The 25823-nt window shown below is 37.1% G+C and overlaps 1 protein-coding gene across 2 annotated transcripts; it reads left to right on the forward strand.

The window, feature by feature from the left end:
- Window positions 1-25781, forward strand: LOC140941148 (protein ELYS-like). 2 transcript variants are annotated; one of them, XM_073390122.1, is made up of 46 exons: window positions 1-587; window positions 2778-2989; window positions 4096-4167; window positions 4683-4791; window positions 5279-5333; window positions 5964-6119; window positions 7227-7335; window positions 8399-8440; window positions 8801-8939; window positions 9352-9448; window positions 9850-9943; window positions 10018-10079; window positions 10912-11031; window positions 11174-11261; window positions 11976-12065; window positions 12344-12484; window positions 12692-12741; window positions 13028-13082; window positions 13275-13299; window positions 13494-13568; window positions 15377-15494; window positions 15791-15847; window positions 16055-16111; window positions 16463-16555; window positions 16980-17070; window positions 17173-17272; window positions 17617-17644; window positions 17849-17915; window positions 18258-18307; window positions 18442-18573; window positions 18668-18803; window positions 19130-19238; window positions 19939-20025; window positions 20124-20187; window positions 20430-20497; window positions 21285-21354; window positions 21884-21952; window positions 22408-22519; window positions 22602-22656; window positions 22806-22841; window positions 23213-23373; window positions 23675-23845; window positions 23969-24062; window positions 24413-24458; window positions 24618-25024; window positions 25178-25781. In XM_073390122.1, exons 1-46 carry the CDS (start codon window positions 130-132, stop codon window positions 25383-25385), a joined length of 4935 nt encoding a protein of 1644 aa, XP_073246223.1. In that variant the 5' UTR covers window positions 1-129; the 3' UTR covers window positions 25386-25781. The 2 variants fall into 2 exon arrangements, with proteins under 2 accessions (XP_073246223.1, XP_073246232.1); XM_073390131.1 differs by lacking the exon at window positions 21884-21952.
- The last annotated feature ends 42 nt before the right edge of the window (window positions 25782-25823 follow it).

Consider the following 25823-nt stretch of genomic DNA (forward strand, 5'->3'; position numbering starts at 1 on the left):
GCGATGGTGAACAAGATGGCGCATCTGGCGTATCCTGCATGGCGCGAAAGGAAATACTAGGGAAAGGAAAACAGATTTTTGGCTAGAGAAGAAACATTTAAAGAAAGAACATATGCAGCTGCAAAAATCATGAAGCGTGTATGTTCTCCAAATTCGGTAATGCCGTTGAGGTCTTATTCCAGTGTATCTTTAGAATGTTTGGAAAGACCCGATGTTGCTGACGACACAGAGAGTTATATCTCAGGAGGTGTTTTAAGAGGCGGAAAATTAGCTTGGCTTGCACGTGGAGCCAGCTTGGAAGTCATAAATACAACGACGGGCTCGCGACAAGCTTCTTGGAGGTTTGGTTGCGGTATACAACAACAGCGCTCTGTCTGTATTTCGTCCGTGGAGAAACTTTATATGGAAGATGGTCCAAAATTATTGGTTGGTCTTAAGGGCTTATCAAGTGGTAGTGGAGGAGTTGTCTGTATTTTCGATCCGTTTGTTTCGCGTGTGATCAAAGCTATTGAGATTCCTTACCCTGTCACTGTAGTGGAAGGGGTGACAGGGTCCGGTGGAGCACAAGCATCCCCTCATGTCCTGAGGTTTGTATACAAAATATGTTTTCTGCACAAAACTTCTACTGAAGCTGAATTACTGAGTACTTCGCCTCTTATTTTCGTAAGTTTAATATAAGAATATAATATTTGTAAGATTTCAGTACAATCCTGTACAGTGATTCGATTGTGCATGCAGCAGTTGCATAGTATTAACAAATGCAGTCAAAGCTCTCGTAAGCAACCACCTCGGAAATTTGAAAAAGTGGCCATAACTAGAGCTGGTTCCTTATGAGAATGAGCTCTTGTAAGCGATCACTTAGTAAAACAGTAGAGGGTGGTCACATACGAGAGTTTCATGTTGACGTCAGGTCCCGTGAGTGGTCGTTGTCATGTGGCTACAGTAAAAGGAAATGACCTTCAACTTTTACAAATACGTTACTGCACTGTACAAGATCTTTGTCTACCAACCATTATCACAGTGTGTAGTTTCATTTAAATGATTATTAATATGAATAAGATTCTGAGTGGTCCAGTTGGGTATAAATCCCAAAAGTGGTTGTTGTCACTTACGAGAGTGGTCACTTATGAGAGCTTTGCATTACAAAGTTTAAGTGACAGTTTAAAGTGGGGTTTAATAAAGGTGGTCGTAACCAGAGCAGGTTGCTTACCAGAGTGGTCAAGAGGAGAGCTTTGACTGTAGTTTACACAGCATTTCCAGTAATAACCAAAGGTTATGGAATGTGGTCAAAATCGATCGAAGGTTAAAATGCTCTTGCTGTAATGCTGTACTTTTCCTTAGTTTCATATGATAGAGGGTCAAAGTGCACTCAATCAGATTACCAGTGATGAAGGGTCCAAACTTGCATCACCAGATTGCATTCTATGTATTCCATTCATTCTTAGTGGAATTCCAAGTGAAAGCTACAATCTTGGACAAAACTGTTGAGAAAATTGTATACTTGGACAGCATTTTTCTAAACATCGTAGGTGTACCGGTTCTTCCCTCTCCCCCTTCCCCTGAAAGCAATGTTGTTGTGTATTCAAAAGAAAGCCTGATCCCTGGGCATTTGTGGGAAGCAACATTGAATTGGGGGAAGGGGTTTTCTTTCCGCAAAGGCATCGTTTTGGAAATAGTTTTGTTGCGTAGGAAAGTGGAAATGATGGGGAAAACTTTCTCAAGTAGTTTTGTCCGGGATTGTAGATAGATATGTGCCACACATATGAAATGACAACCTAGAGATTAAGGTTACAGGCTCCTCTAGTCACCCGCAATTAATAGAGTCAAAATATGTAAATGTATGGGGCTGTCATTAAAGATATTGTTCATCTAGCTAAACGATATGGGGCTGTATAGAAATCTTTCCAACAAGTTAGAAGCTAAGACTTACACAATACTTATATTGTACAGTATCTAAGTTAGATTGATGATGTACAATTGCAGGTCAAATTACAAGCAGAATTAATTACAAGTTAAGTTTCTAGTGAAAAAAACTCACTGACTTCGGACACCGATGAGCAGACATTCTGAACCGCGATAATGCCGATGGGCATTCACAAACAGGCAATCAAAAAAAAATCGGCAAGTAGAATTCGAAAGACAAGCCGAAGAACAAAAGCAACAAGACTTTGTTTCAACACCGTCGCGTATTAGACATTTATTTACACAAGCTTCCTTTTATTTTGGATGTTAAAGACAAAAAGTCATGGATTGCTTTTCAAGTTCAACTAGTGAACTGGCAATTTTTGCTGTTTAAATGATGCAAAATGCCGTTTGAACAATTTAAAGGTTTCGACGCAAAGTATCACCCGAGCCGTGCGAACGAAAGCAAATTTCCTGAAGAGTTGTTCCCGAGAGAGTTGTCAACTGCTATTTGCATAGTTCAGGAATTTCTCGCAAGAATCAAACGCTGAGTAGAGTTTGTTATTTTATAGAGTACAAAGATTTTTCTGACTTGAGAGAAGTTAGAAGATTGCACAAAACTTGAACAAAGGTTGTTACTTGTAGATTCTCGCAGCAGTTGAGTATCGACAGTAGAGAGCGAATTACTCAAAACTAAACAAAGGCTGTTCTGGTTTGATGAGTCTCGCAGGAATCGAGAATCGAGACGCAACAATCGATTCTTGACTCGATTCTCGATTCTCGCGAGGATCGAGAATCGAGTGTCACTTACTTTTGAACGGTACTGTGTATAAAGATGAGTAATAAAGTAATCTCAAAGTGCTTTATTCTTGCAGTCAGCAGCTGAAGCTGTTTTTTGGGATAGCAGCAGTTGGTACAGAACAAGGACACTGTTACTTGGTAGATCTTCGTCTTGATGATGAAGGAGAAGAGTTTGATGAGTGGCATGCAAGCCCTGTTGAATTGGTAAATCCTTTATCACATGATATGCCACAGCTGAGGAACTCTGCAAGGACAAATGGCACTCATTTAGCAATTGAGATAGGAAGTATGCTGCCTTTTTTTGTTTTTTCATAGCATGTTTTTTTGTCTTCTGTCACCAGGCATGTTTTCTTCCATTATTTGTATCACAAGGTGCAAGGAATGAGCATGTCTCCCATCATTTTTATTGGAGAAAACATGTCATTTCCCCAAGTAGCATCATCACGGGGGATAACACCCTCCTTGATCTCCGTAGTTCTTCAGATGATACTCAGCCTCATTCAATGACTGCTAATTATTGCACTGAGTTCCCATGCCTCTTATTAGGTTTTATTTGTCAGACATCAGTGTTTTGTCTTTGTTCCCTGACTTGCTCCTTAATACAGTTAAACCTCCACTAACAGCTACCTCTTCACAATGACCACCTCTCTACAGTGGCCACTTTTTTTGTCCTTTGGGACAGTCCATACATTGACTCTTGTTTAGACCTCTCTACGATGGCAGTGGCCACTAAATCGCATCTCCAACTGCCTAAATTACCTCTCAACAATGGCCACTTTTTTCAGAGACTGATGAAAAAGTCAAGAAAGGTCATGAAAGTTGATTCATATGGCACCTTAATGATCAATCGTGGCAATCGTATTTTGATTATGTTCCATTAATACTGCTGCAGTAAGCATAAAGGGTCTTTGATACTTATAGCAAATGTTGCAAACCTTGCTCGTTTAGCCGCGTTAACATTTTTATTTTTTTGTGTATTTCACTTTCATATATTACATATGACTGGATTACATGTATCATAAGGGGATACAGTAAGCATAAACATAGCACAATAAACATGTTGTTCTCCCTAAAAAAATTTGGTCATACAGTCAAACCTCTTTAATACGGTACCAAGGGGACAGAACCAAGTGTCCGCTTTACAGAGATGTCCTTATTATAGAGGTAAGGAATGTATGAATTTTGGCTTTTCTGGGACCAAGCGAACTGACCGTGATAGAGAGGTGTCCGTATTATAGAGGTGTCTGTAAGGAGAGGTTAGATTGTATTACACTTCTAGATCCCCGTAATGGCCACAACAGCCACTTTCTTCTGTCTCTAAGGTGGCCATTGTGGAGAGGTTCAAACTGTAGAATTTTTTTTGCCACTGTTGTCTTGCATTTATATTTTCAGGTTTTTGTCATGTTTTTGGACGCTTTTCTTATGTTAAATGTGACTTTACTGAGATGAAGAGTTTTTCTTCAGGTAATAGATTATCATGTTCGTTGTTTATGCATATCCTTTTTCAGGTCATAAGAGTTTTCTCTGCTTTTCAAAATAAGTTAGAACCGACTTTCAATATTGTGATAACATAGTCAAAGTGTTTGTAAGCAAAGTAGAAGAAAAATCATTTGGGTTTCAAGAGGTATTGTCTTTTGCATGGAATGGCTTGAATAGAAACAAAAGGGTTATCACAAAACATTTACCTGTTCATGTTCTATTGTGCAGTTAAATGACTCTGTGTAAAGGTGTTTTATCTCTGGCAACATATTGCTCTTATTTTTCTTGGCCCAAGGACTTTTTTTGTAGTTGGAAATATTCCTTTTCAGCACAACACATTAATTTTTGAGTACCCAAGATTGAGATCTTGCAATATTGTATTGTATGAAATTGTGTTGGCAGTAGCAACTGATGTCTGGTTTCATCCATCAGCTGAATTCAAACAGGTCTGAATGCACTGCCATTAATTTTGGGTTTAATTTTCTGTTTTGGACATGCAGGTGAAGTGTTTGTGACTGCTATCAAGTATATAAGGCAGACAAGCTCCTTGATATTAGGATTCAACTTTGCTTGCTTTCAGATGTGGAATATGGAAACCCTCACGCATGTGTAAGTCTAGCCATGTTAAAAAACTATGTTAGACCACTTGATATTTGTGACCTCTCACGCGAAAACATACACTAACGGTTTTGTGTTAAAAGGGCAAAAACCAACGGCTAACCAACGGGTAGCTTACGGTTTCTCCAACGGCTTTAACTGCTTTCTCAACGCTTTCAGCGGGTGCGCAAAAACTTTCAATGGCTTGTAACTTTTTCCAAACGGTTTGTGATGATTTTTCCAACGCCTTTTCATAACGCTTTCAACGGGTTGCCTAACAGCTTTATTTTTTTCAACGGTTAAAGGTTTTTAACGGTTCTTCATGATTTCCAACGCTTTTCAACACTTTCAACGCTTTACAATGCTCTTGCAATTTTCTTTAGGTAACAGTTCATTTTCATTGCAGTTTTTCATAGAAACTATGTAGAAGGACAATATGCGGGAAAAAACATATTGTTATTGTGAGTCTTTCTAATAAAGATGATTCTTTTGTGTTCAGGTACAGCAGTCAGATTGATCAGTACTGTTCAGCAGTAACGCACTTCATGTACCAGGTAAGAAAATAACATAACACTTTCAGTAATAACAAAAAAATTAATGTCATAAGCTAAATCTCTGCATGTATTTCATTTAGAATAATATCTTCTGGTTTAATGTTCTGGGTTCAAGTCCCACTCTGCAACCTAGATTAGCCTGAGAAAACAGGTACATTTTGCGATGCCACCACTGGTTTCTCTGTGATATGACATCTGAGAAAGGTGCGAAGAAATTCCATACTGATGATGTGTCACTGCCCAAATCTGGGAGGTGATTCTGATTCTGATTGCTTCAACCAATCAGAAGCAGTGTCCAGATCTTGGAAGTGATGCATCATCAATACAGAGTTTAATATGTGCCTTTTCTTGTATGTCATTTTGTGGGGAAATTAGAGATGTTGTCACAAAATGTCAGCTGTTTTCTCAGGCCACTAGCTTGATTTGTTCCTCAGTAACAACAACACAGTTCAACTCCTTTCTCATACTTGTAAATAAGCAACTGCTTCATTTCTAATTTAAACTGTGTATGGTTATTTTTAGTTTATTGTTTCATTCATTTGCTTGGCTCCATTAGCTTTTGTAGTTATGATAATGTACATTCTTGATGGTAGAACTAATATTAAAGGCTGGTATTATTCCTATTAATAGGAGCCGGAGAATGACCCACGCTACTGCTGCTACTTGTGGGTTGCCCGAGGCCCCCTTGTCCCTGAGAACTGCCCAGAGACACCCGCTACTCTTACTTTATACCAACTGGTTTTTGCCTCCAGAGATATGCTCCCAGGGTATGGAATTGTTTACAAGGTAAGATAGCAGGAAAGGTTCTTTCTTTTTAGATTTGTAAAAACTCTAAGTTGGATCCAAATCCAATAAATGTTAAATGTGCAGACCTTTAAGTTTATTGGTCTACAGGTGGAATTTCAGTAAATGTAACAGAGGCAGGTCATGAATTCAAAAATGTTTTTTTTTTAATATTCATTAAATGCCAATTTGCTATAAATTCGACACTCTGCCACAAGCTTAGTGGGCATCCAGCGGTCAATCCCATAAGTGCAGGCTCACATGGTACGTGGTAGATTTGTACACTGCTAGGATCTGACAGTTCTTCGTTGAGCATTTGTGCAGTGGTCTGTGGAGCGGTTCATTTAGCGTCTTCCCCCCTCCCGTCCCTTATATTTGTTCCTTCCACTGTTTCATCAGTGTGACAAGTGCCTGGAATGTGGGCTCATGGCTGGGTTGCAAGGATTTGCCAGCCATGGGGCAGTATTCTATCTAGGGGCTGGCAGTCCACAGTGGAAGCCCCTGGATATCCCAGGCACCCACCTTCCACTTAAGTGAGGCAGTTGGTTAACTGCACAGTGAACATTTTAATCACACTTAATTGTAGAAATGTTAAGTGAAAATTGAAAGATACTTCTAGATTATAAATCAGAACATAATGCAGTAACAAAACATTGCCTAAATAGAGCATGGGTTTTACTGTTTTGAGAAGTAAAGCAGTTTCACATAAATTTGTGACAAACAACATTAGCCTCCACTAGGAAACTATATGCATACAACACGTCAATGGGAAATTCAAAATTCAATGTTTCGGATGCCAGTACACTGTTTTTTTCTTGACTTTTTAATAGCTCAAAACATGGTTCAAGCTATCGAGGGTAAAATTATATATAAGTGATCTGAGGGGAAACAAAAATGACTTTGAGTTAGCAGGAGGTTCGAGTTATTGAGGGTTTGAGTTACCAAGGGTAAAATTACAGTAAATTTATGACGGAAATCCAGGGGAAATCGATTTTGGTTTGAGTTAGCACGAGGTTTGAGTTAGCGAGGGTTTGAGTTATTGGGAGTTAACTGTACATGTATTACAACCTTACTTCATATAATTAACCAATATTAGTTTTTTCCCACCAGGAACTGAGTGGTGTTGGTCGTAGATTTGAACATCAACTAACTGCTGATGCTCATCATCTAGCTGATGCAACCTCTGTCGGTAGCAAAATTATTTGCTGCTATACATTAGGTAATCAGACTGCTGTGTTTTTTCTTTTCTTGGCACAATATTATTTTAATAAGTGGTCTGTTTCTGTCATCTTATCAAGGAGACCTGACGGTCTTGTTGCACCTCTGATTGTTCTCCATCTGAACTCGCTGTTAATTTAAAACCAATTAAAGCTGATGCCACAGATACATGTCTTCTTCAGGGCAAAGCTAATAAAATAAAATATCTTAGACCAAAAAAAATAAAGAATAAATTAGACTGGCAGTAACTTAAATAGCTGTCTGTAGCACTCGATAAAATATTTGAGCAAGCAAAGTTGGGTGATAAATTTAGAAGTTGATGGGGACATTGAGTGTGTTTTTTTATTTTATTTTATTTATTTATTTATTTTCTGCCACATGAAGTGTACAAAGAAAGAAAGAAAAAATACACTACAAAAAGAAAGTGGCAAGGAAGCCCTAAATAGAAACCACAAGGCTTATAACATAAGGCTTCCTTGATTACAATTAACTCCTGATGGCTACACATGTACAGCTATGACGATTAATTCCAAAAGAACAGATGAAGATACAGTAAACGAGTAACGATCAGTGTGTAAATTAATAAATGCTAAAATTACGGCAAACATATATTACAAATGACAAATATTGTAATTAGAGGACAGGGAAAACTTCTATTATTCTTATTATTCTTCTAATTCTTCTTGATTAATAGCTGTTAACAATATAATTTTTCAGACTGATTTTAAAGAAAGAAAGAGAGATTGAATTACAAATGTCCTTATCTAAGGAATTAAAGTATTTAGGACCCTGGTAACTTACAGAAAATTGTCTGTTTGTTCTACAGAAGGGTAACTTAAAAGCATCCGCATTTCTAAACCTAATGGGTAAAAGTGAGTGTTTATAGGAATACATAAATTTGCCTAATTTTAGTAAATGAATATCATGAAGTTTTAGCATACGATGCTCTCTGAAGTTGGGATGATCAAAGTAGGGTTGCTGATAATTTTGCTTTTTTTGTTAAACTAACCAGGAGAGTAATAACAACATAAAGAAACCTCATTCAGTACTTCTTTTTGTTGCAGAAAAAGATGGCAGCTCAAATGACAGCCCAAGAATGGATGAAGGTGTGTATTTGGTTCACTACAATAGTACCATACATGAGTCTTAATTAAAATAGTAGGTTTGACGTTATCATTTTCTTTGTGTATTTAATATATATAATGGAACATTTTATTCAAACAAGGGAACGTTTGCAGTGACTATTATTGGTGTCTGATGTCTGGTGACACATGTACACCTCAACTGTCCATAAACGGCTTTATGGATACATCTCCCTTGTACATTTGCACAATAATTGGCAAATGTACAAGGGAGATGTATCCATAAAGCCGTTTCTGGATACATGAGGTGTACTTTCTTGCCTAGCATGTCTGGGAAAGCTAAAACACTATCAAAACTAACACTCCTGTGTTACTATCTTGCAGTTGATCATGTGAGGGATCTTACTTTAGCTGTGTGTGTTTGGGAGGCACCATCTCATGATCTGCATTCCAAGCCCACATGTCATCTTGGTATTTTTGATATTAACTGTTGGTATCATTCTCAAATGCCACCTTCCATTAGGTAAGGGTTGCCACTAATAACCTGAGTAACCATTATGATAGGAAAACTCTAAAGATAACAACTACATCGTAAATACATTTTGTAAAGGCACCTCTGAAGAGATTTATTACCTTTTTTGTAAGGGCTCTTGTTGATCGTTACTCATTATCAAACATGGAGAGCCCAACTTTCAAAGTTTGATGTTTTGGCTAGTTTTTCTTTCTGATGGTTGCCAAGAAGTTGTGAATGTACTGAAGTAACAACTAACAAGTAACATCGTTTTTAATAGCTACTCCGGTTAAGTGGATTATACAAGTGAAATGCTGGTTTGTAAAGTAGGATTTGAGTCACAGTAGGTGTATGGTTTGGGACTAAACATTATGACAGACCCTTTGTCATTTGTTTTTTGTTTGTTTGCTTTATGAATTTTCAGGGATGCCATGTTTGGCAGTAAAGACCCCACTTGCCCTTTCTTTGCTTTCTTCTCTCTTGCGGACATTTTAGATGCTGCATCACCTGATGGAATAGTGGTAGGTTTTTTAACAGAGTGAAACGAATAACAGCTTTGTACACAATTTGTAAGACTCATGTTGGCTTGCTGCTGATTTAACTGTGCACAGAAATGACTCAGATTTTTTTCGTTATTGTCATCATTTTAGTTTACTAAATGAACTATTTACTAGTAATGTCCCTAAGCTACTCTAGCTAGGCAACCATACCAGAAACCGGTTATGCTCATATACCTTCCTTAAAACAATACCATTTGAGCATACCTGGAACTGTGTAACAAATATTATTGATACTAAAGATATTCTGCAGTTTTAAATGAAAAAAATTATAGAAGTATTGCATGTGATAATAGTATTATAGGAGGCTCTTACAAATGACTGTAGATTTTGCTTTAACTCTATGTGTTTTTTTTTCTTTCAAGGATATCTTTGTGGAAGTCAAATCTCTTTCCAGCTTCATGTCAGTTGCTGGGTCAACACTGGAGCAGCACCTCTGGCCATCATCTGTCAAGTTTGGTAAGAACTGTTAATTTTTGTTATTTTTTTTGCTGTTTGAGTTGTCTAACATTTTATTATGTTCAATATTTTAGATACATGTTGCTTAATGGAAACTGGAGTAGTTCATTCAAAGTTCCTAGGAGTCCAGCGTCAGGTAACTATTTTTGGTTGAGAAAATATAGTCAATAAATTTTTATAGCAAAAAATTTATTGGACAATTAGGTTATTAAGACTACAGTCAAATCTCCACCGCAACCTTTTTTTTGGCTGATAGTTTAAGAGTTTTCTTTTGTTTGCAGCCTCCAGTAAGCAACCACTTGACACATGGTCTTACTAAACAGTGAAATACATTGTAAAAATGGATAAAAAGGACTTTATTCTTTGGCTGTCATTTTTGTCTACGCACCTATTACTGTGTTTATTAGTTCGATCTACGTTGGTATAACTACAATACCAACCATTTCCCTTGAGAAAAAGACTCAGATTTCCAGGTTTCAGTTTAAGAAGTTAAGTTTTTGTCAGGCTTTCTAAAGGCATTTCTGCACAAGAAGTCACATGCACAAGTAAAATTTTTTACCACAAATTTATAACGTGTGTTATCTAATTAATTCCACTTCCGTAAATTAACTGTCACATAGAATAGCTTATGATTTTGTCAATAAAACTACCAATAATTGGCGGGGGAAAGTAAACCTTCAATATTTTTTAGAATAAATTAGTATGCCACTCCATGCTAGGTTGAATTTGAAAAATTTTGCCCTTGCAGTCCGACTCTCTTAAGCAACTACCTCCTGTAAGCGACCACTAAGCCTTTGCATTTTGGGTGGTCGCTTTGGAGGTTTGACTGTATAATAAAGATAGAAAATAAAATTGAGGCCATCTTCATTTTGATGTGTCAGCTTAGGTAGATGATACTTAATAACAATATTATTGTAAGTATATAACCATTTTCGTTCCTAATGATTATTGTCTTTGTGATGTTTTAGATTCTTGCTAACATGAGCAAACTAGGAGTGAGCTGTCTCTCTGATGCTCATGAGTATTTCAATATGTGCTATGTTGCTGGACTTCTTCCAAGGAATTTTGATCTTTCCAAAGAGAGATCTGTGAGTATGGTGTTTCTACCTTTTTCATTTCAAATGTGACAATTTTGTGGATTAGTGTTGTATTTTTTGCTTGTATTGTATTGATATTGAAAATGACCATTGTTTTGGGTTACATTTCTATTGCCTGATTCATTTTTTGCAGTTTCACATTGACGCTGTCTTTTCAGTTGCCTTAGAACATGGCTTGTTGACATTAATAATATCTTGTATACAGAAACTCGGAGTCGGAAGTAAGAACAATGCAATTTTTTCTCCACATCCATCATATGCCAAACATGGTAGATTCATAATGTACATAACTATTGTAATACGGAACCTTTCAATAATAATGTTAATATTAGTTATCCCTCAGTTTTAGAATTTACGTGATTTTTATTACTTTGCCTATTATCTCAATTCAAATTTCTTTAAAGTTGTCAATATATTTTCTTTCTTACTCTTCATGTGATGGCTTAACCAATTCCAGCTATTTTCATATTCTGTGGTGCTTTACTATTCTTACCTTTCTTACCTTTTTGGTACTCCTGTACATGATCCTTTCAACAAAGGTTTTATTATCTATACCTGGAAATGGAGGCATCACTAAAAGCTTAAACGCCAATAGGCTCTATAACCTGCAACTTTAAACAAAACTGCCTGGAATCATTATCTGAATGTAATATCTTCAGTTATCACTCAAACATTAACAGGAAGAATAACCAAAGACACCAGTAGTGAATTTACCAACAGTGTTTCCATGGAATGACATTTATAAACTTACTGTCACAAAATGTACCTGCTACTGTACATGCAAAAAGTAAGTGTTCAGTACAGATGTAAACTGAGAAAGTGTATTATGCCCTGAACTGTGCATACTCAAAATTCATTCTGGGACCTCTTGAAAATGGTAAAATGTTGTATATGTGTTTTTGCAGTTGAGCATGCAAAATGTTTGTTTCTTCCAGATTTGAGTCATGCAGGTTGCAGTTTAAAGTTGATATTGGATTGGGCTTGGGGCCGTGTTGTGGAAATCAAAGATCAGTTAGACCAACTTTGTAAGAACCTTAACACTCTTAAATTGGAATGGCTACAAACTTGTAGCTATTGACTTCGACACATTTAAAATAACTCAGGAGTTAGATAATGTTACTAATATAACTATTGTATATGGTACAACACCTATGTACTTTGTTTTTTAAACCAAATGCGTGTTTGTGCTTCAAAGGTTCCCTTGACTTGATTTATCATAATGTATGCTTTAAAATTTAGCAGTGGTTTAGGGATCAAGGCAAGCTTACTTGTAACTATTTTTGGTATTTTTTTGTTGTTGAAGGCATTCCACTATTTGATGGTGGCGGTGGTACCCCTGATGACCAGATGCTTTTGATGTTAGACAATCAGAAAGTACAACTGGCTCACTTAACAACTATCTTCCAAGTGCTGATAACCCAGTCAGTGCCTACTACTCAACAAGGTACTGTAGTTATGAATAGTTTCAAGCTCTTAACAATTATTCTACCTTTACAGTAGGCCTGTGTGTGAATGCTGTTCACTTGTGGGGTCCTTTTTTTCACCAAAATATAACTTTTTGCTAAATAACTTTTTAGCTTTTATTGTACTTTGTTTACTTTGTACTGTACTGGTTACATGTAAATTCAGCTTAAGCATTTGCTTTTTTCAGGTCTCAAAGACTTAGAGGAAAAATTCAATGTTGTTAGTATTATTTCATTGGTAGGTTGGCTTTTCTTTGTTCAATCTCAGGAAAAACTCAAAACCTTTAAAAACTTTAGCTAAACCTTTAAATTTTAGCTTATGTGGCCCTTCTGTTCTGCAATCAGTTGAGCGGATAGCGAATAATTGGAAGGAGTAAAGAAATTTGTTTACCCATTCAAACACGACAAATGTCGACAAATGTTTGGTGCACACCCTTGCCTAAAGATACCTCTGTCAAGTGGCATTTTTAGTAAAGCAATGGTAAGGTCATGCAACGCGTTGTTCTTTCATTGTGTTTTTGCAGTATTTGAGAGTTGTTGTTTGGCTTGTTGGTCAGGGATTGTTACCAGAACAGTCAGGTAAACATGCCTAGTGTGATAATAATATTATTATCACTATTATTGAGTTCACATGAACTTTATTCAAAATTGATTCAGTAATCTATCAATAGCAATTTTGTTTATTGAAAGCCCATCTTTAGATTTCTTGATTTAATTCTTGATTGCTGTTTTCAACAGTGAGATTGTGATTCATATGTATTTTTTTTCCAGAGGGCTCGACACCAACAACAAAAAGGTGAGTATAAGTGATACTATTCATAATTTTTACAATAGTCATAGAAAAGGGTGTGTAGAGATAGTTTATGTTTGGATCCTGTGAGTTTTGTGTTTTAGTAAAATGCTTCAGAATATTGCTTTTCTTCCGCTCTAGTACACTTTACATCTGTTTCACTTCCAAGCATTAAGAATAATTTATTTTCATAATTTCAGAAGCCATTGTTATCCAGCTGCATCTCTTACTCATGCTTGTCAAAGCAGAAGAACAGACTTGGAAAACTTATGGAAGTATGTTTGCAGGCACTAAGATCTCTGTCTAGTGGTTTGTTAGGTTTGCCACGTACTAGTTTCCTCTTGCAAAAAAACAAAATACCTCTTCAAGTCAACTAAAGGATCTCATGACATCACTGAAGGAACAAGGATGAATGAACTGTTGCCAAAATGACACCATTTCTCATGCATTTCAATGTGTTTCTAACAAATCTTTACAAGACAGTGTTGGAAAGGTAGGACTGTCTGACATGAATGCGGTGATGTTTGGATGGAATGTTTTATAAATCACAAATCACATTAAGGAAGAATATCAAAGTGCATGGTTTACACCCAATATTCTGACAATCATAAGCATTATAAGATCAATTAGTATATACACACTCAGTGATCTTGGTGATTTAAGCAATCTGATTGGTTCACTATCTCAGACAATTCAACAATATTCACCTCCTAGTGAGTGGATAATGTGTGAGTTCAGTGTTTTTCCCATTTTTTTAGAGAATGATCTTTTTAAAAGTCAACAAAATCCTAGGGTTGACTTTTTTCAAGGCAAGAAAAGACTTCGAAGGATTCAAAATGGCATTTTTTCATTTACTGTGCCTGAGTTTTATGTTCGATGGATTGTTTACAACTCCCATTTATTCTGTAGAAGAGGCTGTTTCATAAACTCAGCGTTTCCTAACAAGAAAAATTTGGTCCAAAAATCGAAGTATATTATTTTACGACAAACAAATTTGAAAGCAAATGTTTGCACAAATTCTATGTTCAATTAAATAGCAAAAGTAATACTACAGGAAGATGACGTCTTACCTCGAGCAACTGAGCCGCCAGTTTTGTCAGAAGAGGCTGTTTCATAAACTCAGCGTTTCCTAACAAGAAAAATTTGGTCCAAAAATCGAAGTATATTATTTTATGACAAACAAATTTGAAAGCAAATGTTTGCACAAATTCTATGTTCAATTAAATAGCAAAAGTAATACTACAGGAAGATGACGTCTTACCTCGAGCAACTGAGCCGCCAATTTTGTCAGCACTTCATGCGAAGAACGACACAACAAACCCTTTTAACTATAAACTTGGTGAGTCAACAGAAAACAACAAAGCTCTACTTTTCTTCTCAGGCAAGGAAAGAATTCAAACTTTAACGGTTCCATTTAAGCCATTACGCTGTTGTCTGCAAAGTGATCAACTTGTGAATTGCTTTGAAAATTCTGCAAAGATCTATTTTTAAACTTTCGCGTGGTTTGATACATCAATCAAATCGTACTTTTTAATGGTTTCCTCCCTGATTTTGTTGAGATCACCTCGTGTGTAGATGGTAAAACAATTATTCTTTTCCATCTCGGTGAATAGTGGCTTCAGGAATATTTACCTCACCACTTTGCGGTTCGGTAAATATTCAACCACTATTCACCACAATGGAAAAGAATAATTGTTTTACCATCTACACACAAAGTGATCTCAACAAAATCAGATAGGAAACCATTATTGTTAATTATCATCGTATGGACTTCAGCATACACTTTGTATGATTTTATCCCTTTCTTTACATCTTTTATCCTTTCAGTCAGATGTGCATGTGTGGGTGCACATGCACCATCGTAGGTTGTTCCTCTTAAAATGTTTGCTGATTTTTGCTGTAGGAGTTACTGTAGTTGAAACCAATAATAATAGTGGAATTGCGCACATTTTAGGTATCATACCTATGAACAGTTATAACATACTGATGTTTCTAGCAGCAACAATTTGCAGTCTGTCCCATTCTAATTAGTGTTAGTAGCATTTAAGAATATTTTCTTTCTTTTTTTTTGCATTTGCTACAGCGAGCCAGGATCTGTGGGCCTTATGGTAGACAAACTTACTGCACAGCTTGGTAACCAAGCATTGAGCCTGTGGTTTGCTAAGGCAGAAATTCAGCAATATCCACCTAGTAGTTTGCATGTGGGTATTTTAGCACTTAGATAACCCAACTCTTCCATTGTTTGTATTTTTACTGATAGAATGTTCCAAACACAAGTGGAGTCATAAGCCATTTTTAATAGTTAACTTTATTATTACATGTAAGTTGCATTCATTACACTGTACTGCACCAGTACGTCTCTATATTGTCAATAGCGCTAGGCCAATCACCATAAAGTGTTACTGTATAACACATTAGACATGTATTTGAATTTCCTTTTTCTTGTTTTCTTTTCTGATATGTGATGTGATGTGATCATTTTTGTGTGTTTCTACAGGGACTCTGCAGTCTGTATTTAATTGACAAAGTCCATCCCTCTTTGAAGCACTGTATTGTATCCTTAAAGAAATCCAATAGTATGACAAATATTTGAGACAGTATTTAAACTATTATGACAAATCAACTAAGCTATGATTCGTGCATACAGAAAAACTGTGTACACTGTGTGCAAATACACTGTATGTGCTGATTATTGAACTTAATGGTGACTATTTTGTTGGTATATTCTCACACAATGTTGTCAACTCTTAACATAACGAAGGTGTACTATTTGCTACTTGACTTGAGTTTCCTGGATGCCGAACTTGAAAGAAATGAAGTAAGAATGTGGCTGTTTTGTTTGTCTTCATGGTGTGAACTTTCCAGTAGGACCTACCATTTCCTTTAAGAAGGTGATGTTAATCACCATATTTAGTCATAGCCTGAGAAAAAGAGAGGGCTTTTTTAAAACCGCATTTTCTTCCTCTTAAGGCTGAACTTGCAAATTAAGAAAATGTCTATTTATTTTCATTTTCGCTCTGTACATGAAAGAGGATACTTTTTTCTATGCATTTCAGTTCACAAAACTGTAGCACAAGTTTTACAATGTACGAAGGCTATGTTTGAAACTGCATATAGAAAATCATTATGTGATTGAACCTGATTGGTACATTTGGATTTCTTAAACAAGGTGACAACAAAATTTGCTGAAGAATTCAACATGCCAGAGGGATTAAGAAGACTTGTACAAGGATTTTGGCTTCTTGATCACCAGTACTTTGAGGTACAGCTACTTTCACATTTTATAAAGTGGAGCTCCTTTGCTTGAAAGCTGATAATTTATTATTTTATTTGTTTGCTTCAGTAACTTTTTAAGATAAGGGATGATCTCTCATTCACTGCAAAGAAAGCACTACTGTTTGTATAGGTAATAGCATGATTTGTAGTGATATTTGGAATTAATACCACGAGTGGTATTTCAAAATTGTTATACGTAATTTGAGACAATTTTGAAGTATCACGAGTGGTATTTATACCAAATATCACATACAAATCCTGCTATTATTTGTTTATTCTACTACCCGTAATAGGTTTGTAATTTTCACATGTAGGTATTTCAAATTAAGCTGAAATACCACTGCTCTAAGCCAATTAAATTGCAGAAATTTTTCATGTAGTAGTATAAGGATTGTAATTTTCACTTGTAGAGTGCAGTAGCAGTTTTAGTTGATCCGGTGGTAAACACTGAAGTGGGTACCTGGCAAAGGAGCTTTATTATCAAGACTTTGCTTGCTCAAGGTAACAGTAGTGACCAGCGAAGCTATGGTTTCTTTCCCTATTAACTAGCATTTCCCTGTCATGAAACTAACAAAAACGTTAAATTGCATGTATGTTGTTTAGGGGAGTCACAAAGAGCCTTATATTTTATGAAGATTACACATCCTCTTGTGCAGGACTTCAATGAAGTGAGATTATACCTCACAGTTTTGTTAGCCAATGGGTAAGGTTACTTTTTAGTGTTTGTGTTTATGTTCGGATTCTAACTGTTCAGCATTTGGTTCTCCTACACATTATTATAGACAAGACAAGGACAAGTCTCTTGCTTTGTAGGCAAGTTACTACCACTGATAAGCAAAATCAAAAAATAAAAAAGAGAATATACATTAATCTTATTTTGAACTTCAATCATAGCGCCAGTTGAAGGTTTGTTTTTGTCAAAAAATGCACAACTTGTTTAAAATTTCCAGTTATGAAATCCGTAAAACCATGGGCGCAGTTTCTATACTATACCCTACATAACGCTTTTTAATAAAATTGTTCTGTGTGTTTGTTTTTTTTCTTCAGTAAAGTCACAGAGGCATTCAGATTTCAGGTAAAGTTGTACATTCATTTCAAAAAATAATAATTGAAGCTCTCTGTTATATCACAGCAAGTGATTATTTACTCTTGAAATTATAGCTAATTTTTGAGACTCATCAGAGTCACGGACTAAAAATTTTTTACCCTTTAATACTTAAAACTTGTTTTACCATATTCTCATGAAGTCACTTCACATTTTTCTCCTTTCTTTTTTTAGAAGCGTCATCAAAACCTGGCAAAAAGCAAAGAGTTGTTGTACCATTTTTTCAGGGGCTGTCAGCAAAGTAAGCAAGCTCAATAAGTTCATTCTTATCAATTCTAAATGTAAGTTGTTAATATAGATGTATAAACATTCTTGGGACGTTATTCACGACACGGTCACTAAATTTAATGGGATAAGCTTTGTCCACAAGTCATTAAGCACTTCAGAAGTGTCTCTGATTGTATGCAAATTCTTACATCGTTGAGTGGCAAAATGGTTGCAAAATTGGGTGGTTTTAAAATAAACGGGTTCCGAACTCAACATCAGCGACGAACTTTTCATCGCATAAATACTCAATGCAAGTTACTTAATGATCTGATATAAGAGGCTTTTGTTTTTATTTTTGGTTTGGTTTTCCCAACAGCTCAGAACATGAACAAATTGTTACAGCTTTCTCTAGACTGTGCTGAAGAGGTTTGTGATTATTCAAAGGAGGTTGTAGATATTTTAATTGCTCTCATTAGCAGCAAGTCATATGGTCTTTCCTGGTGATCACTGGAACGAAATTGAAGGCTTTGTGTACTGTCATGTTTTTCGTGTCTCCGCAGGAATTCTTGGTGAAATTTCTTCATGAAGAATCTGGCTTATCATCTAAAGAACTTCTTGTAATGCATTATCTTCAAAGAGGTCGTTACGTAGAGGGGATCAGGCTCAACGAGCTTATGAAAAAGGAAAATGCGGTGTGTGTTTTTAATGCATATTTTTTTCAATGACATCAATTGTAACGTATTGTGCATTCAAGAAAGGGAGTAATGTTTTCTTGTTATTTCGAAGAGTCAGCAAGATGAGAAAGCCAAAGTGAGAAATGCTCTGGTTGATGCGTACTATAGATGTTTGCCAAAAGTTCAACGCAAACTTGTATTTGGACCTGACAAGCGTCTGTCCCAGCAAGCCATAAGCTTAACGGAAGGTTTGTTTTCTGCTTCTCCTCATATTTGAGGTCTCATCCGTCTCTTTTCCTGAACAAAGATAATGTGCATGAGATCTACTTAGCTGTAAAATTGAGCTCCTTGTCAGAATTAACGCTCTTCCTTGTGTAAAGCGGTGAGATAGCTTTTAGTATTGTCTTTTGAAATTGGTACTGGTTTCCGGACAGAACCTAAGGGCCCGTGTCACGTCTATTGCGTAACTTATCGTTTCTGTTATTTTGCTTGTTAATTAACCACAAATTTCCAAGCGTCAACTGTTAATTATATAATATTGTTGTTGCGTTACTTTATTTGTATGTGTTGACAGTTGCTCGACCCAAACCCCTGTCAACTGTTGTACACAAAGTGGACACAGGGCGCCCATTGTCTCGTGCAGTGATCCTGAACTCAGCCATGGATAAAGTTCAAGAAATAAGGTGACACTAAGTGCTTAGTTCCATCCTCTGCGTCCGTGGTATGTCATGCTTCACTCTGGCTGGTTTGGTTTCACAGATAACATGAACATCCATTATATTGAATACAGGACTCAAGATAACGGTCGGTCAACGGACAATTTCCGGCCAGAATGGCAACGTGACTGGCCAAAAACTTCACTCGCCGGTCATGTTGACCGGTCTTTCATACTCTCATTCTTGAACAAAAAGCCAAATCCTCACCTGTAAATCTTAGATTTTTGTCCCTTTGTAAAAATACAAATAGAATTTTACAGAAGGATTAGTTTACTTTTATTCCCAATATTTTGACCGGTCAGAAACGAGACTTGACCGAGCAAAAATTTCTTTGGCCGGTCATCGTGTCCGGTTACCATCCGAAAATAATTTTGAGCCCTGCATTGATTTTTATTGTTTTACTGATTAAAAGCTTGTGAAAAATGTAGGCAAAAAATAGGAACTAAAGACGCTGTGTTTAAATCAAAACCTGGAGTTTCACACAATTCGAAGGACAGTACACTCCAATAGTTTTTACATGGATATAATGATTATTTAATCAGAGTCCTTTGTTTAAGTAGCAGGATTATCCCTGTGAAGGACTTAGACTATTTTTAATTTGTTGTAAGTATATGGTGGAATTTAGATTTTAATGGTTGATTTCTTTTGTTTCTCTAATGTCAAGCAGATTGACAGAAAAATCAGATGGAGCACTCCAACAAGCTGAACCTTTTGTTTGTACTCCAGTTACACCTAAAGCTAAGAGTAGATTGAGGTAAGTCTGTCAAGAGTTTTTGGTCAAATAAAGTACATTGAACTTAAAAATGGTACTGGTAGTAATCCTTCTGTACAATCCTCTGTCATTTTTTGTAGTGACTCAAACAAAGTTGGAGTTGTTTTTGCATCTGTAACAAAACCATCATCTGAGAATGTACTGGTAATTGTATAATCTATACTATAATAGCACATTTTCACCTGTTACTAGTAACGTGAACATCGTGACCATTTCTTGAAAGACCTACTATAGTACAGTATACTACAGACTTGAAATGATTTCATAAACAAAAGTGTTTACAATGTGTTTAGCAACAACATATAACGAGAGCTGTAAGCAACAGAAGCTTTGTAGTGTTTAGTGTTGATTAGCAGGCTGAATTGTTATTGGTATGTTGTTTGTAGTCACCAATGGCGGAGAGGGTAGCCTCTGCCAGGAAGGTAGCCTCGCCAACATTCTTGGACAAGAGAAGGTAATTTTCTTATTAGTTTACATGATTCATACTGGTATTCAAGCATTTTACTATAACCAGTTAATCGTTTGAGATAACTCTGTTTCCACAGTGTTCTGGAAATACTTTGTAGTCCTTGCACAAGCGTGCTACCCGCAAGCGTGGTACTCTTGAAATGCCACTGTTTAAAACGGCTACTGGTCAACGAACATTTATTCACAGAGCTGTTAACATGTGGAACAACTTAGATGACAATTAACAGCATGCTCTTCCTAAGACTTTTTAAAAACTTAATGAAGGGCCATTTACTTTCTAAACAATAATTTTGATATGTTATATTACCTTTGTTTTTTAGTTTTTTCTTGTAAATAGTGACTGAAAAGCTCCAAGGGAAGTTACCATTAAAGTACCACTTGCTAATGCTATTGTAGTGTGTACAAAGCAAACTCTAAACTCGAGTCAAGATCTTATTCACAGCATCACTTTGTTGAATATATGAATCTCCAGCATATTTTTTGTGACTCACTATCAATAAACTTTGTTAACCACTTGAAAAACGCATGTACATTAATTAATCTGATACATTTTGTATTCTTGGGACAATTACCTTTTAACATGGTAAAAAGTACAGAGAATTATTGCTCTTGATTGTGTTCAAAAACCTTTTTGTGTTTAGAGTTCCAGAACTGTTCCCTAACAAACTTTGCATTACCGAGCGACCCTGGGCTCAATAGTAGGTTGAGTTAGCTGTCAGTTTTTTTTCTTAGCTCATGTTCTTTGTGTGGATATCCACTGTTTGTTTTATCAGGCGGCAGTTTTTCTCAGGTGCTGAAGCCTTGTCTCTGTTAGCAACGCCACCTGTTGTCAAGGTTCAGCCGGTAAGTTAATTAGCTTTACCAGAAGCATGATAACCTCGCCTGTTTCCCTAATTCCATTGTTAGCCTTCAGTATTTAGGAAAAGCCCTTTTGGGGAGTTCTTGTGCCTTTCATGCTTCCGTTTCATTCATTCAAAATTTCTGTCATTTCCCGCGCGACACTCCATGCGTAGAATTTAAGGAGTTAAACGAAATACCCCTCTGTGTCCGGTTCTGTTCAGAGAGGTTTGTTTTCGATTGAGGAGTCTGCGTACAGTCGATTAGGGAGCTGGTGTGCTGTTGAAAGGTTTTAGAAGTTGATATGGGGCCGCTCTGTTAGTGGTCAGGTAGTTTTTTTGTAAACACGGGTTCTAATCAAACCATCAATATATAATGGCAGTAGCATTTACAAATACAGCTATTTTGGTGTAGGGTGTTGGGATAAAGCACTTACGAAGAGCACTCAGTTACCAGGTTACACGTTCATTTTAAATCAGTTTAGTCAGTGACAGTAGTTTTTCATAAACTTTTTTTTTCAATCTGGCTAAAACAGATGACTCCTGGTTCTTCTGTAAATAAATCAGAGGCAGTCAATATTGCAACACCACAATCGATCTTGAAGGTAAGAATATTATGAAGAACAGCCGATAAATTTGTGTGAGTTTCAACGCAAGGAAAGCCAGGTATTAATCGTTTGTTAAAAATTTATCGAAGATTTTTAGAAGTTGGTTAAAATGAGCGTTATATAAAATTGACCTAATAAAGAAGACATTTCTAATGTAAGTAAACCCTTGTCTCTTTAGTCTCACCAATGCTCCGGCTACGTGGCGTCAAGTAATTTACTTAATGGATCGATATTTATTAAGCGTTTACGTACTTGTTAAAGAATCCCTGGAAGGAACATAATTCAGAAGTGCCCTCCTTTCGCTAGCTTCTAATCCTGCAGAACAGGCGTTATTTTTCGCGTTTTTAGGCGAGCGAAGGTAAGCGCGAAGCGGGCGTGAAGCGTGGATATTACCTTTTCTGTCTCCCAGAATCAAGGATTATGTTTGTTCATTTTGTTTTAATACATTGCAGATTACTCGAGTGATCCGGCGAACCTCGCCCCAGCAGTCTCCTTCATCATCTCCTCCAACCACCAGACATGGTTCCTCGGACCAGCTGTCGAGACCTGCGGCGGAATCTCACGGTATGTACAGAGTTAGTCTCAGTTTCAATCCCAAGTGTCTGAAAAGGCAGCTTGAACCAGTAATGCACGTATTGTCTTTCAGGAGCAAGTGCCATCACAGAGAGGGAGGAAACTGCCACACCAAGCAGACGTATAAGGTGAGATCGCCAAAAAAAAGGAAAAAAAACACTCCTCAGTTACTTACAGTGGCCTACATGAGCGCGACACTAATCTATTTTATTCAATTTATTTTTACGTTCGTCCTTGTACGTGCACATGGTTTAAATGTTTGTTTTTCTGCCCTTAGATTTGCTTGTGAAAGTGCAGCGGCCTCTCCCTCAAGGTAACAAACCTTTCATTGATATGATTACTTTTGCAGCAGCTGGAGAGAAGTTAATTTTAATGGTCTCCATGTAAGCAAAATCGCTAAATACCTAAAGAGAGCGCTAAGCAGTAAGTGCGTGAATATATTTTCGGCCAAAGTGTCTTAGTTATGTTGTTATCTCTGTGCACTCGTTCAGAAGCTTCCAGCCTGGAAACTTTTATTTTCATGTACGCTTGAATGGATGAATAATAATAGTTATGCATTGAGTTTTAGGTTACTCGGGGTCTTGATGTGGAGTCAACCATCACCTTTACCTTCAATTGTCGTCCTTTTAAGATACACATTTCAAGTCCCGTGATGACTGTTAATTTGTTTATCATGTGTTTCAGCCCAGCTAAGCAGGCTGAATATAATCCCACCGGTGTTTCATTTGACGACACAACCGACGCTTTACCCAGTCACGTGATAACAGAGACTGATGCTATGGAAGTCAGTAGTGATCAACAGACAACGTTGTTAAGGACTGCTGCTTCACAACAGGACACTCAAGGTAGCGGGCAACACTCACTCCCCAGTCACTGAGTGCGTGGGGTACTCTATTATGATTTCGATGATGATGATGATGATGATGATGATGATGATTATTATTATTGTTATTATTATTCCACATGAAAGTAAGCGTATTACAGAACTCAAAGTTTGAAATAGCGAATAGTTGCAGTCTCTAAACGGTGTGAACGTGAAGCAAGGGAGAAAAATAATGAATACGCACGTCAACGATGTACTTTAACTTAAATTGTTACAGACTTATCAAACAGCCTGATCCTTGCGAATTTTTGTAAATCTTTTAGTGAATCTCAGCACTGAACCGGAAGAGGATGCAAATGAATCTGAGTCAGAGGTGCAGATAACTGCAGCTGTTATGGACATAACAGGTGATGACAGTGATATTGAAGAAGCAGTGGCTCGTGATGCTGACGATTATAGCAGTTACGAACTCGATGATAGCGACGAAGTGCTTGGTAAGTAGGCTAACTGAACGCTTCTTCAAGCAAACGTGCAACCGCTAGAGGTTAAGAATTCGTTTTCACTAAATGTTCCTTTTGGCAATTGTTAATTGTTTTGAAATTTTGTGGTATATTTAGATGCTGACAGCGAGGATGAAAGTACAAAAGAAGAGTCATCAGTTGAACTTGAGCCACAGATAACAAGGGTTACTGCACCTGACACCTCCGCTAAGTACGTGCCGTCATAATGTTGATTTTTTGCACTGAATATTTACAGATTTGGTTGCCAGTGGTTAGCACATTCCTGGTGTGTGTGTCTAACTATTTTTCCCCTGGTTGTGTAAGTAAAGTATCAAACGCTACTAAAAAACACCAATGTGGGTTTATCTTACACTATGTATTTGAGTCCTATTGCCTCGTGGTAGTTAGTGTGGAATGGGACAATATTATTATATGAGGGAATGAGTCACGCAAGATATATTTTATTTTTTTTATTTTGAGTCAAATTTTTTTATCAACACCTAAGTAAAAGGGTTTTTGTTTTTTCAACAATTCTTTCATTTTTTATATTTGTGTCTTTAGGCTTTCTCCTGTGATTGAAAGTGAGCAGCCGTCAGCAGCAGATAAGGTAATGCCAAGTCGTACATTTGCTAAATAAATCCAATTTTTTTTATCTCTTGTACATCAATATTTCTTCGCGCCAAAGTTGACAATGTGGCCTATTCTACGTTTCCTGGGACAAAATTAGGAACTATATTTTAAGGTTTTGTCGCTTTGTACATTTCAGTCGCCAAGTCCTCAGCCCAAAGTAAAAGAACCCGCATCCACTACCAGCATCAGTCCATCAGCTACTGCATTATCAGATCCAATAATCAACACACTTTCACCTCCAACATCATCCAACAGCAGTCCACCGAAGCAACCATCATCATGTGAATCGGAAGCCACGCCACAGACGACGCACGATGCACCTTTAGACACCATTAAAACGCAGGTGGAAACTACTGACTTGTCATACACGTTTTCACCGCCAGCTATTCTTCAAACGCCTCCTAGACAAGAAAAATCAACGTTTTCTTCTGCACAGGCGCAAACCACGCCCTCGTTAGAGTTCATCTTCTCTCCACCCTTGACTCGCTCCATGGCCAGGCGAAGATCTTCTGGATTGACTCCAGTAACTCAAAGCTATACCAGGTAACGTCTGCTATTCAGACAGTACAAAACCAACTTACAGCTTGTAGTGCAGAAGGGCACCGGAAATTTTCGAGCTCAGTGCGTTTACTGCTTTTTTACTCTTAGATATTAATCTCCACTTGAATGCACTAAAACTCTTTGTCTTAATTTCAGGGAACAGACCGGCAAACCGCGCACCCCCCACCAGTCTCCTTCTGAAAGCCCAATATCATTTGTCTCCCCAGTCCCTCAGCCTGGCCAGTCACCACGCGGGTCTCGGAAAAAGGTTGTACGAGTGCCTGTTCATTCAATGACGCTGAGGGCAAGAAAATGTCCGGGAAGAACAACACGTGCTGCCAAACTACCCCACACGAAACTGTAGCGGATACCGAGGTAGTTAAATATGAGGGAGTTAAAAAGTATGATGCTTGTGTAAATAGACTTATATTAAAGATACAAGTATGGCTTACTTCAGTGCTGGATCACTGTTTAACTAGATATGTCTTGTGTCCGCCTTTTTTTCTTTGTTGTTGGATAAGAATACAATTATATAGTTAATCTGCGCTATCGGTAACTAATCAAAAAGTGAAGAGGTGGGTTAATGTCTGACTTGGTTGATTGGTAAATTACCACAGGTTTTTACAGTTAGGCGGTCTAGTTACCTAACTTTTCTCTTGTTAAAAAACATTTTTAACTGCCAGACTACTGGTAGTCTTGTGTGAGAGCTTCTGTCTGTTCATAGTAGTGCCTAGTAATAAAGTTGAGTATTGTTAATGTGTTTTACGGCTTTTTTGCTGGCTGCGTCTCTCCCAAACACTTC

Source organism: Porites lutea, chromosome 1 (assembly GCF_958299795.1).
Source record: "Porites lutea chromosome 1, jaPorLute2.1, whole genome shotgun sequence".
Taxonomy (NCBI): domain Eukaryota; kingdom Metazoa; phylum Cnidaria; class Anthozoa; order Scleractinia; family Poritidae; genus Porites; species Porites lutea.

Coding starts and splice junctions, on each gene's coding strand:
- LOC140941148 (XM_073390122.1), top strand. CDS start 130: ATGAAGCGTGTATGTTCTCCAAATTCGGTAATGCCGTTGAGGTCTTAT. Junction 10,080..10,911: donor TCCTAGGAGTCCAGCGTCAG/GTAACTATTTTT, acceptor GTGATGTTTTAG/ATTCTTGCTAACATGAGCAA. Junction 20,498..21,284: donor ACATTCTTGGACAAGAGAAG/GTAATTTTCTTA, acceptor TTGTTTTATCAG/GCGGCAGTTTTTCTCAGGTG.